A 13,863-nucleotide genomic window follows, 5' to 3' on the forward strand; every position below is an offset into this window, starting at 1 on the left:
TTATAAATTGGGAACTCGTAAATATTTTTTATATTTGTCGACTGCATACTCATAACAACAACAATAACATATTCAGCATAGTCCCACAACGTCAGTTAACCTCTATTATATAGATAAAATGACTATTTCCGATAGATCCTGGCATGTTTTTTCTTTTAAGTTATTTGATTGAATCCTGTTGCTTATTCTCTCAGTCAAACTACCGATTGAAATTTCAACTTTTTTTTCCATTTGGCAAGAGATGTTGGTGCTGGGAATTTATGGAAATTTAAAATATTGTAACGGATGGAAAAAAAACAAATGTCACAGTCACAAGTATGTAGAGCCTGGTTGATCACAAAAACGGTGCGACAGTTTTGGCCTGCCCGAAGTTGCTTTAAAATGTGGAAAAGCCAACTCTCCTGCAATGAAATACTCCCTCCGTTTATCTTTTACTTATCTATTATATTAAAAATAGATATTTAATAATATTTATTCAATTTAAAAAATAATAAATAATTTATCTATTTTTATTTATTTTACTCTTAGCATTAATGTAATTCATTATCAAATACATTTTTCAAAACACTAAATTTATTATATTAAAAGAATAATATATTAAAATTACTCTATAATTTACTATATCATTTACTATCTCTTAACCTATGCGTCAAATCAATAGTAGACAATCATCGATGGACAGAGGGAGTAGTAACAAGAATAATCAGGCCAATTAGGCAACACGAGGTATTTATTACTCCGTCCATTCATAAGAGGGAGTAGTAACAAGAATAATCAGGCCAATTAGGCAACACGAGGTATTTATTACTCCGTCCATTCATAAGTAAATAATATTTTAACCTTTTCATTTTGTTCCAAAGTGATTGTTTTAAATAATCAAGATAATATTAATGATATTCTTTCAATTTTTCACTTCTTTAAATGAAAAGTGTTTTATATAGGTAAGATTAAGCCTGTCAAACGGACCGGGCTAACCCGGCCCGGCTCGGCCCAATCTAGCTCAGCTCGCTTACAAAAACAGGTCCCATTTGGTTAGGCCCGGTAAGCCCTAGGACTTTAAGGTATCGGGTTCCGGGCCGAATATTTAATTGATTTGGGCACGATTAACCCGGCCCGAACCAAGTCCGGTTAGGACCCGCCGGTTAACCGATCCGGCCCGATTAATTTTTTTTTTTTAGAAAAAAAAAATGGATTTAATTATAACTTAGTTTTAATATATTATTAATTTACTATCTAGTATTATTAATTTATATATGTGTATATATATCTTCTATAGACGTATATATTTAACGTATACATGTGTATATGTTTTATAAATTAATATATAACTATATATATAATTATATATTGTAGTATATTTTATTTAAAGTAGTACATATATATATTGAATGGTACGTAGATATGTGTATATATCTTCTATAGACGTATATATTTAGCGTATAGATGTGTATATGTTTTATAAATTAATATATAACTATATATATAGTGTGTATATATATTGTAATGTATTATATTGTAGTATATTTTATTTAAAGTAGTAAATATATTGAATGGTGCGTATATTTGTGTATATATCTTCTATAGACATATATATTTAATGTATACATGTGTATATGTTTTACAAATTAGTATATAACTATATATATATTGTAGTAGATACATATATTGTAGTATATGTTTTCTTCAGACGTGTATATTTAATGTATATATAATGTGTATGTGTTTTATAAACTAGTATATAACTATATATACTGTAGTCTATATATATATATATATATATATATATATAATGTAGTATATGTTTTACTTAAAGTAGTACATATATATTGAATGGTGCGTATATTTGTGTATATATCTTCTATTGACGTGTATATTTAATGTATACATGTATATATGTTTTATAAATTAGTATATACCTATATATATTGTAATATATATGTGTATATATCTTCTAAAGTAGTATATATTTTACGTATACATGTGTATATGTTTTATAAATTAGTATATAACTAGATATATATATTGTGGTGTATATATATATTGTACTATTGTAGTATATGTTTTATTTAAAGTAATACATATAATCGTATATATTTAATGGTACGTATATATGTGTAATTGTGTATATATTTATTAAAAAATATATAGTGTATATTGGAGTGTATATAATTGTAGTGTATATAGTGTATATTGAAATTTTTTTTTCTTTTTAAACAGGTTTGATCGGTTTTTTAACCGGGTTTGACCTATTTTTTAACCGAGTTTGACCGGGTTTAGTTGGATTTAATCGGGTTAGGTTAAGTGGACCGGATCAGGATTATTTTTAAATTTTTTACTGTTGAACCCGGACCCAACCCAGCCCTCTTAACCCCAAATTGGACCGGATCGGCCCACCAACCCGATTAACTATCACGGGCCGGTTCTGAGTTGTCCGTCCCGACCCACTTAACACCCTTAGCCAAGATATTAATAGACACATCTTTTTCTAGATATTTATTAAGCGCAGGTAAAAATGCATTTTATCTTTCATAATGAGTAATTTCTTGGGGGTTGTATTCAAGTTAAGAAAGATCACTTAAACGATAGGAGTATTTGACAACAAAGGAATGCAAGATGTGTATATTCCTCCCCAAGCCATGCACATTTATCCTTCCTAACATTGTTATTTCCGCCACTCTTTTCTCTAGGATGTGTTTACTACGAACAAAAGTACTTCTTTTAAAAATTTGTTTTCTAGTGTTTGATAACAACAATAACAAGATTGAAAATATGTATATGTTATTATTATAGATAGAAGTGTGGAGTGGTGGAGGTGGGAGTTATGGGAAGTGGGGGCGGGATTGAGTGTGTTGTAGGATGGAAAAGAGGGGTATCACTTGTGAAATTTGTTTTTTCTATTTTTATTGTACTCGTCATCAAGGTACTTCTGTTATCCCAAAAAAAATGTATTTTAAAAATTTTTGGCCAACCAATTAAGAGAATTCTTTAAAACATTACTAAACACTCTTAATGTACCTTCATTTATATATGTCTGCATAGAAATAGTAGAGAGAGAGAGTAGGCAGTTTGGAAACCACTTTGAGATGACAAGCAACATGCAAGATACACTTTCTCTTTGACATATAGGAAGAGCTAGAGAGAGAGAGAGATTAAGGTCATTCTTGTTTTCTCCATCATAAGTTTCTAGAGAGAAAGAGAGAGAAATGGCCAAGGGGGGAAGCATGAAGGGACACATACATAGTCATCACAACAATGGAAGCCGAGGAAGATCAACACATGCAGTGTTGGTGCTTCTTGCTTTTGGGGTTGCAATATTTGGAGTGGTGATTGTTCATAAGCTCAGAGAGAGGCGCATGTTCAACATGCTTGTCAAGGATAAAGAAATTGAACTCATCCACCTTAAACTCCTCTTGCAGGTGCACTCTCTACATCTTTTGTGTCGTGTCATGTGTCATGTGTCATGTGTCTCTGTTTCTCTTTTTAGTGTATCTGGTACCTCTATTACATCTTTTTCTAGATTGTTTTTTGTCTTGAACCAAGAGTTTTATCAGAAACAGCCTCTCTACCTTAGAGGTGAGGTAGTAATACGGACTGCATACACTACCTTCCCTAGACCCTACTTTGTAGGAATATAGTGGGTATGTTGTTATTGTGTGGGTGGGTGGAGGGAGGGAGGAGGGGAGTAGGTTAACACACCTCCAGAAAAATCTAGTTCCATGCATGTATGTTGTTTTGGTTTTTCATCTAATGTTTGGTACTCGCATGACCCAACTAAATTTGGAGTTGAACCATGAGGTCCTGTGGTGAGTTTAAAGCTTTTCCTAACAAAAATCACTCCATATCAAAGATTCGAACCATAAGGATGAAGAAGTAATTACCACCCCACTCCATCGCAACTTGATTAGTCATGCATGCCTGTCACATCATTGTTGGTGACTCTAGTTTAGACTTTAAACCATCTGCTGAAGTTAAAACAAAGACTTGGCAGGTGACGGTTTTTAAAATTTTATATTGCTTCAACGGGATTTAAGAAAAATAATTACTTTTCGATTCATTTTTAAGGAAATACAAACTTACATGCTAAATCAGTTAAAAAGAGATGTGAGAAGTACTTATTCTTCGTGTTCATAGGATGAAAAAGAACAAACAAGATTTTTTGTCATTGCAACAAACAACCTACCCCGTATAATCCCACAGGTGGATCTGAGGAGTGTCTTAACCCTACCTTGCGAGTGTAGAGAGGCTGCCTAAACCCTACCTTTTGAGGGGAGGGGAGGGAGGGTTTGGTAATAAATGTGACATATTACCATAGCAAAGAAAAACATTAGTTACATCCTAAGATCACCCTTCTTTTTGGATAAAGGACTCAAACCTGCAAACAGAAATAATCTAACTACGAAGTCTAGCAATCAACCCTCTACAGTTCCTAGCTTTCTTTGATGATTTAAACATTTCTTTCTTTCCCGGCTGTCAGATTGTATTTTGTGTATGAGCATATTCCTTTCTACAGTATGATGTCTGTACAATTTCCAATTCCTTGCATGCCAAATGTGGTAAACCACTACCCCTATTCCCGCTGACACAATATTCTTTTTTCCTTTCTGCCAATGCTTCCTCTGGTACAATTCGAGGGTCCTTAAGTATATCAATTGGCGCATTAATTACATCATACCAGCTATAATTTTGTCCCATATGTCCCTTGCCCAATGACATTCGATAAATAAATGCTTTGCCGTTTCTGCCTCACCACTATCACACAAGCAGCATGTCAAATTATCACATTGAACACCTATTTTTTGTAATTTATCTACGATCAGTAACTTTCCTGTGCAGCCAACCAGGGAGTGACTATGTTTTGGGATGGTAGTACACTCCACACTTTAGATAGATGCCATACCTGTCTTGCCCCTAGCAGAGCTAATAGCTCTGTCACTGAATATGTGTCATTGCCAGTTAATGAGTCTCTCACCATGGTGTGCCAGTTCTGCATCACTGTCTTCATTTGTTCATCCTCCTCCAGTACCAGCTACTGTACGACTCCAAATGTCATTATCTTCCTCCATTTTAACCCCATGGGCCCATCTTAGCCACAACACATCCTTTTTTCCCATTAAGTGACCATATTAGTTTGTCACAGATGCAAGGTTCCATAGTGTACAACCTTTGATGCTTAGACCACCATATTTCTTAGGAAGGCACACCTTTTCCGAAGCAACCAAAGCAATTTTCCTCTTCTCCTCAACTCCTTCCCATTGGTAGTCTCTGTATTTCCCTCTCCACCTCCTTTGGCACCCCCTTAGGCAGTACAAAAACCGAGCCCCAAAAGTTTGAGTGAAAACAAGACTGAAATTAATGATTTGAATTCTTGCTGCATAAGAGAGTTGTCTTGATGAGGCAGCATGAATTTCTCAGTAATCTTCAAAAGCTGGTTACGTTCTAGCTTGCTTCATTTCTTCGGGGAAAGAGGTAAACCTAGATACCTGATGGGAAATGTACCTCGAACAAAGCCTGTTTCTGATTATTGCTGCATTTCTTCTAATATCATGCGACTATTATCTTGCAAATTTACTATGCTACAACCCAAGCTAATAGTGATTATCATCTGTGGGACAAAAAGAAAGAGAACATGCGAAAGAAGCTAAAACAAAAGCGGAGGAAATGAAATCGAAGATGCAGTGGGTTCGAATGCAGAAAAGGGATCTAGAGAGCAGAATCTTGGAAATGAAATCAACAATCTCTTCCCTTAAAGATGAACAAAGAATAATTGAAGTGGCTCTCGAAGAAAAGCAGGCTGAAATCAATATGCTTACGGAAAAACTTACAGAAACGAACCGAGAGGATTCCCGAGCTAAGCTTATTTCTGAATCGGTGCAACAGAAGGAAGCTGAAATTGACATACCTGTAAAGATCTGGTCAATGAGTGCAGATGATCCATCAAATCCAACAAACCTCACCAAGGCTGCTGGAGGAGAAACTGAAGTATTGCGTGAATCTGTTGAAAGAGATGAGCAGAAGAATTCAACAACAGAAAATATACCAAGAAATGCGGATCAATCTGCCCTCAAACGAGATGAAGCAGTGCAAGGTGAAGACAGAGGACAAGCACAAGATGGAGAGCAGGAGTCTCAGGAGTTGAGAACTGCTCAAGAAGATGTTCCAGGTGACAAAAACAGCACCATTTTTCAGACTTTGGATGGCAAAAGAAAGACAATTGACAGTCCCAAAACTGGGGAAATTTTCCTAGAAGAGAAAAGGTACGATCTTGAGAATGCATCCATGGAATCTATCAATCGTAGTGGTCAAGTACAAAAGCAAAGCAAGGATGCTGGTGTAGTAAATGCTGCAGATTGGAAAGAACATGGAACAACAATCGGAGGTGATCAAGGAAATTTTGAGGATTCTCAAGGTATAACCAGGAGCCTGGACAGAATCACAAGAGTACAGATGAATCAAGACTGAAGCAACAGCACATAAGAAAGACGAAAGGGAAGAATCGGCGAATAATTGCTGAAAGTGGTGGGAATACGAAAAAGAGAAGTATTATAAGCATGAGAAACAAAAAGTTCTTTAAAGAAATACAGGAAACAAATGAGAGAGTAGGAGGTAGTAAACAGGAGATACAGGATCATAAGCAAGAGAAGAATATGGACCCGGACAGCAGGAATGAATCTGGAAATCATCACAGGATTGACATGACCCTACAATTTACAGATCTGGAGGAATTAGATATGAGAAAGAAAATGCAGGATGATAGCTCAAACCTCTATGATGCTCCACTACATAAGACATTACCTAACACTACGAAATCTGCAGGCACTGATCAAGGTAGCCGAGAAGGCAGGAAATATGATACAAATGAGATAATTGGGGAAGGGCAAGAAATAGAAGCCAACAATATAGAATCTGAAATGCCCTGGAGTTCAGGAAGTGCCTACAAAGACAGCTGTTCCTACGGTTAACAGAGTTTCAAAAGACGCCAGAAACAAAAATTGGATGAAACTACCTAAGTTGCTCGAACTCTTCAAAAATGTTGCCGCACCAGTGTCGGATCCTTCGAAAATACACTATTTTTGGAGGATCCGACACGCACCCGTAGACATTTTTGAAGAGTCCAAGCAACTTATCAAACTACACAATCACAAGAGACAGTAGGCATCAGTAGAGAAAGTCAAGAACAAAAACAGGCAGACAACCTTCCCAATTCTTCGGAGCTTGCAAATATTGCTGAAAGAGATGTACAAACACATGACCTTCAGGTTGAGAATGGTCAAGAAACAGAAGGAGAGATAGACCAGTCGAGAGGAATTTTACAAGGGGCCAGCTTTCAAAAACTCAATAGCATAGCACAAGCAAATGAGGAAAGCAACACCATTTTTACAGACACAGAACAAAGGCTGGATGGCACTCCTCACAGTTCTTCCACACGTGCAAAATGCAGAAATGGCTTTAGTGTCTATTGGAAACAGCCTTGCTACTTCTTCGGAGGTAGTGGTATGGACTGCGTACATCTTACCCTCCCCAGACCCAACTGACCCAACTGTGTGGGAATACACTGGGTTTATTGTTCTTGTTGTTGGCTTTAATAGATAGCAACCTTGACACTAAGAATGACAAAGAAACAGAAGACGAAGACCATTCTAAAGGCTCTGCTGCCGCCTTGCAAGGGGAGGGAGAAGACCTGAATTGAAAACAGATGTGGTATCTGAATTGAAGTATATACAGTTGCCTGACAGAATGCTAAATGTTTGCTTCATTTCCATGTAAGATGATTATGTTTCTATTTTCAGTTAAATGTAACACGCACACTTACATCTTGGTTAATTGTTATGTTCTTCGGGGGAAGGATCGAGTCACAAGGCGATATATAAATTCAGCTCGTTAAAGGGATGCTGAAACCTTAGAGTTTAATGGAAGAGAGAACTCTGATCTCTTCAGCTCGTTGACGGGAGACTAAAACCTTAGAGTTCAATAGAAAAGAGAACTCCAATCTCTTGCTTTTTGCTGAAATACGACTTATTGATTTATTCTCTAAAAACCTCTTTAAATAGGAGTATTATAATAGTCTAATCCTTATGAAAGTAGGAAAAATAAAAACATATTCTACAAAGTCTAATCCCTATGAAAGTAGGAAACATAAAACCCTATGAAAGTAGGAACATAAAACCTTATTCTAGCATAATAAATAAAACTACTAAAATATAATTAAATATTTAACAATTGATTTTCATAGATCCACAACATTACTCAACACACTCAAGCTCGAATTCTAGGGAAATTGAATCATCCAATTCCAGCCCTACCCAATTTTTCTTGAAATTGACGTTGATAGATTTCAACTATACCAGTTTGCCAAAGTGTGACTAATTTGTCCACTGTATTGCTACTTTTACTAGGTCCAAATCGCTGCAAATAATGTTTCTTTACTTCTTCCCAACTCTTTCGTCTCTTTGCTCATTTAAGTTGATAATATCTTAATTGTGTTTCTCCCAAGATGTGAAACCTAACCACCTTAGAGTTCAATGGATTCAGCTCATTAAAGGGAGGCTGAAACCTAAGAGTTCAATGAAAGAGAGAACCTCTAATCTCTTTCGCTCTCACTCTCGTTAAAGGGAGACTGAAATCTTAGAGTTCAATAAAAAAGAGAACTTCAATCTCTTGCTTTTGGCTGAAATGACTTATTGATTTATTCCTCAAAAATCCCTTTAAATAGGAGTATTTCAGCAATAGTCTAAGAAAGTAGGAAAATTAAAAACCTATTCTACAAAGTCTGATCCTTATGAAAGTAGGAAACATAAAATCCTATAGAAAGTATAATCCTTATAGAAGTAGGAAACATAAAACCCTATTCTACAATAATAAATAAAATTACTAAAATAAAATTAAATATTTAACAATTGATTTTCATAGATCCACAGCATTAATCTGCAGCAGTTGCAATTCGTTGCCTCCACTTACTAAGCACTTCCATTTCTCTTAAACAACCTCCTCCCCCTCCACCCACACCTACACCCGGACACACAAAACTCACCATGCCCCATGATATAAGAATATTGCAAAAGGAACACGGAAAAGAATAATGAGGAGAAGTAATCTCATCATAACAGTAGGTAAAGGTGTAAAATGGAAAACACCAACTTTTAAGCTCGATATGAAGGATGATTTTCGGAAATTTTCATGAAATCATTGAGTAAATCATGTTTTCTACAATCCAGACTCGGTAATGATACTAATGGGTGCATCAGCTATGCTTATGAATGCTTAATGACTGATTTAAGTTTAAATTACACAGTTGTTTGAGGACATCTTCATTAACTCAATTATGGTACACAGTAATGATACTCGGTATTTACTGCATGTGCAAAGCTTCCACAAATTATGGTACCCGGTTCTTCAAATTAATTAGTACACAATTTCCACACTACTGATCAAGATGACAACGAAGCTTATAGAACGCAAATTGACAAAAAACAGTTCCATTTATCACAGTATACAAGAGAAAGAAGCGTGTTGCACTATTGATGCAACCGATTTTTGTCCACCATTTAGTAGCTTACAGGCTCTCTGGTAATTTTTATAATGATAAAGAGAATTCATAAAATGAGATTGAATGTCTGATAAGTTGTATTATTAGAGGGAACTTCTCAATTTTGGACTTGAAATATCCGAACCTCAGTATGATGCCACGTAAATTCCCACCCTTATTGTGTTGCTTGCACCAAATTCTGCACAAAGAAAGGATAAACTACGATGTCATTTCCTCTCAAACAAAGATAAACTCATCCCCGTTTGCAGGGAAGGTAAAGGACACTCAAAAAGAAGCGTAATTGTATCAGAAGAATTTCCTTCAATCATAATTAATCTGCCATTGTTTCACAGAATTTTAGTGCCCTAAATGTAAAATTCGAATAAAATAAAGGTCCATCCGCCAAATATAGCTCAAATTTCTTGTTCTATTCATGTATCAAGAATTGATTTTAGTAAATTCTATGCTTATATAAGCTATCTCAATATCAGAATTCACTGAAATGTAAACCTTGTTCAAAGCTCAACATTTTTCTAATTTGAATCGAAACTAGCTGTTTACTGTTCTGCCTCTGAAGGTTGGCTATATCCGATGTCTCGTATAGGCTGTCGTGAACTCCTCTTTGTCTAAGGTATAGCTTTTTTTTAAATACACTCGACTTTTTTCTCAAAATCTTTCGAGGTTTGGGTACACAAATAAAAGTTGAGAAGTTATTTGTTTTTGAAGAAAGCTTTTATCAACCGCATTCTCTAGCCTCATTTCTTTCTTCTAACAAAAGAAATCCCTATCCAACCAACTTGGCTCCTTTTTTGTCTCCATATTTCCTATGACCGTAAAGAAACTGTAGCAATGTTATTCAACAACAAGAAGGTTCTTCAAAACATCCTAGGAAGTAAGTTGGATATTTCAACAAAGAAAATGTATTTTTATTAAGGTTATTCCAAAGTTTTCAAGTTTCCCGTTCTTTTCTTTAAATCAAGAACACCACAGCATCTTTGTAGGAATTTACAGAGACACGGACTGCCTGTCTGCTGGTATGAGATTTTTAAGAAAGAAACATATACACCATACTTTACTTTCCTGATTCTTAACTTGGTTCTGAAACAGCCATTTAATGGTTTTTAAGTTCTTCCAGGTAACCTTTTGATGTTTTAAACGGCCATTGAATTTACATGACGCTCTCTTCTCAGTCTCAACCTAATTTTGATTAAGATTCTAACTAGACTGCAATCTATTGAAAAACTATAGCAGATATGATCATCTCAGTTTCCTAAAACAGATTGTCATAAGTAAATATGTAGCACTATTTGCACTTTCAGCAGAACAGACAAGTACCTCTTCTTTGTTCTTCTTCCCTCCAGTGAATAACTTGTATCCACCATAGAAAAGCAAGCCCCAACCGGACAAAGATACAATCACAAACTGCAAAGAGAAACATTATTTGCAACCATAAATGTCTGCATTTTACATTCCAAAAAGCACCAAAGACAGCATTACATAGGTTGAGATTGTGAACTTTCTTAATACATGTATTTTTAAGATTCTAGTGTACCAAATATGGATCAAATTGGGTCCAAAATCTGCTAAATTTAAATTAGTTTTACACCAAAAAGGACTTGAACAAAATGGACCCAGGTTTAGTTTGGTCCAAAAAAACAACCACCAGCAACACAATTCACTATTTTGTTTGTTTTAATTTCATCATGCCAACCCAGTACTTATTTTGGAAAATACAAACTTTCTCATATCATATATATAAGATAAGTGATACAAGTTCGTTATATAATAAATGCACTTTAGTAGATCGAACAAGATCATGACCAACAACAGCGTATAGTTACACGAAGATATCATTCTTCAGCAAAATTCATTTTTTGTTCCTATTTCAGTAAAACATACTTGTATCACCAAACAGAGCAGCAGAATTCCTTCAACTTCAGTAAGCTACAGGTATTTCTCCTATTCTCTTTATGACTATTGACTACTGTAAGGGAAATCAGATTAAGCGTTCAGAAAACTTTTCTAGTAGCTAGTGGGTCGGTTCTCAAAGACTCTTTTAGTACCTATTCATCCTTGATATGGATGTGTCTAGGAACTATTCGAGTAGCTCTTTTGATAGTGTCTTAATCAAAGTCTTTGATATAAAGCCACTTTTAATGCATAATATACCTACAGTCCCTTCCACAGAAAAACAATCTAGTTGTCTTGTTTTTGTCATTAGTGCTCCATATTAGCTCATGTAACACCTTGTTATCCTGGAAATCCAATAACATTCATTCAATTGCACTAATACACTCTCCCTTTCAAATTAAAAGTTTGATTTTGTATGATTAATTGTATGACAAGAAGAAATGAACATATAATGTCGCTTAGTGTTTGTTTATTACAATAAGTGTGAACATATAATACTGTTATAGCATTTCTTGAGAGAAAATAGAGCATCATATGGTAACTTTTCTTTTGAGATAACATGTTTGAATCTGATGATACTCTGAGTAGCAATTGTCAAACTTACACCAGCATTAATTCGTCAAAGCCCAAAAGAGTTTGCTCCTTTTCAACAGACAATGGCAAGAAAATACACTACCACATCAACTACACTATCAAAAAATGTACTCTAAGGGGTCGTTTGATACGCAAAATAAGGTGAGATATCCCATGATTAAACCTGGGATAAATTTTATACCGCTTTTTGATCCAGTATAATACTGGGATATCCCAACTTATCCAATTCAATTTGGAATTATTATAAAGTATTCCAGAGATTATAATGCCAAGATAATTAATATGCGTACCAAACGACCGCCTAGGGATTGTTTGGTATGGAATGGGATACATTCGCTATCCTACAAATTGAAATATCACATGGGATTAGTTATCCCACCATATATATGGGACAATTTATCCCATCACTACAGTAGAAATAATAATACTAATAATACTGGACTAATTAGTACACCTAACCAAAAGCAGGATAAAATTATCTCGAAATTATTATCCCTTATCCTCATACCAAATTACCCCTAATAAGAACAAAGCTTATTCAATAACAAGGAGAGAGCAGTAAGAGAGCTAACATGTTCTTCCTTCCATTGAGCAGGATTCATCGGTTCTTTCCAGCAATTGACCTTAGGGGGCCCATGATGATCTGGCAGTATTCACATTTCCATAAAATCAACAAATCAAAAACAAAAAAAAATAATAATAACTAAAACATAAATCAAAAAAAAAAAAAAAAACAGCTCAGTTCACTAGAGGTCCCACTATACGCGGGCCTAAAGAAAGTCCAGACCACAATGGCCTATTGTACACAGCCTTAAACTGCAATTCTACAAGAGACTATTTCCACATCTGTAATCTCTTGATCACGTATATTAACATATCAACATTAATGGAAATGAATCCATCAACAAAATGCTACTCATTTGAACAAATCAATTAAATAATCTATCAAATAGTTATCTAATATCTGTCGCCTGTAGCAGGTGACAAGTATTCTGTTGATTCACTCTAGGAGCGCGAAAGCTGACCCAGTTATCAAAAAAACAAAAAATAACATTAACGGAAATGAATCCGTCAACAAAATGCTACTCATCGAAATAAATCGATCAAAATAGTTATCCATTATCTATTGTCGGTGACAGGTTACAGGTATTCCGTGGATTGGAGGTACGCAAAAGCTGGCCCGATAATTTAGATAAAGAAAGTATAAGAGAAAATAAATAGATCAAATAATTATCTAATATCGTCGTAGGTGTCAGTTATTTGGTAAATTTAGTCGAGGTGCACGAAAGCTGACCCGATACATGATTATCAAAATAAGAGTATAAGAGAAAATCACCAGCTGCGCCGGTAAAGCTGCGGCGCTGAACAAGAGTGGAAGTGGTTGAGGTGGGTAATCGATTGAAGGCTGCAACTCGACGAGCCGCCATTGTCAATGAAGTAGCCATAGGTTTTGAGATGTATGAGAAATCGAAGAAGAGAAAAATGAAATTGATTCTTGGGATGTTAGGCTTTAATTGGAAAAGGGCGTTGGAACGACGTAGTTTTGTGTTTTTATATTGCTTTTGTCTATTCCATTTTACTCCCCTCATTTAATTTTTTTTTTAACAAGGAGGCGTTTGGTAGTGTATAATATAATCTATATCTATAATCTATATCTATATCTATAATCTATAATATATTAAAAGTGTGAGGATATTTAGAAAAGTGAATTGAACTTTTTGCCCTTTATTAAAATATTTCGCTTTAGACAAAATCGTCTTTTATTATTTTCCCTCCAATTAAATTCTTCAAAATAAATATACTAAATTTTAGCTACAATTAAATTTTAACCAAAT

The 13,863-nt window shown here is 35.0% G+C and overlaps 1 protein-coding gene across 1 annotated transcript; it reads right to left on the minus strand.

The window, feature by feature from the left end:
- Positions 1-9,457: 9,457 nt before the first annotated feature.
- Positions 9,458-13,612, minus strand: LOC107842296. The gene is made up of 4 exons (XM_016686057.2): positions 13,365-13,612; positions 12,601-12,671; positions 10,859-10,945; positions 9,458-9,722 (listed from the first exon to the last, which is right to left on the minus strand). The coding sequence occupies exons 1-4, from the start codon at positions 13,471-13,473 to the stop codon at positions 9,699-9,701; spliced, it is 291 nt and encodes a 96-aa protein (XP_016541543.2). The 5' UTR covers positions 13,474-13,612; the 3' UTR covers positions 9,458-9,698.
- Between the last annotated feature and the right edge of the window lie 251 nt (positions 13,613-13,863).

The sequence above is a fragment of the Capsicum annuum genome, chromosome 9, assembly GCF_002878395.1.
Source record: "Capsicum annuum cultivar UCD-10X-F1 chromosome 9, UCD10Xv1.1, whole genome shotgun sequence".
NCBI classification, from domain to species: Eukaryota; Viridiplantae; Streptophyta; class Magnoliopsida; order Solanales; family Solanaceae; genus Capsicum; species Capsicum annuum.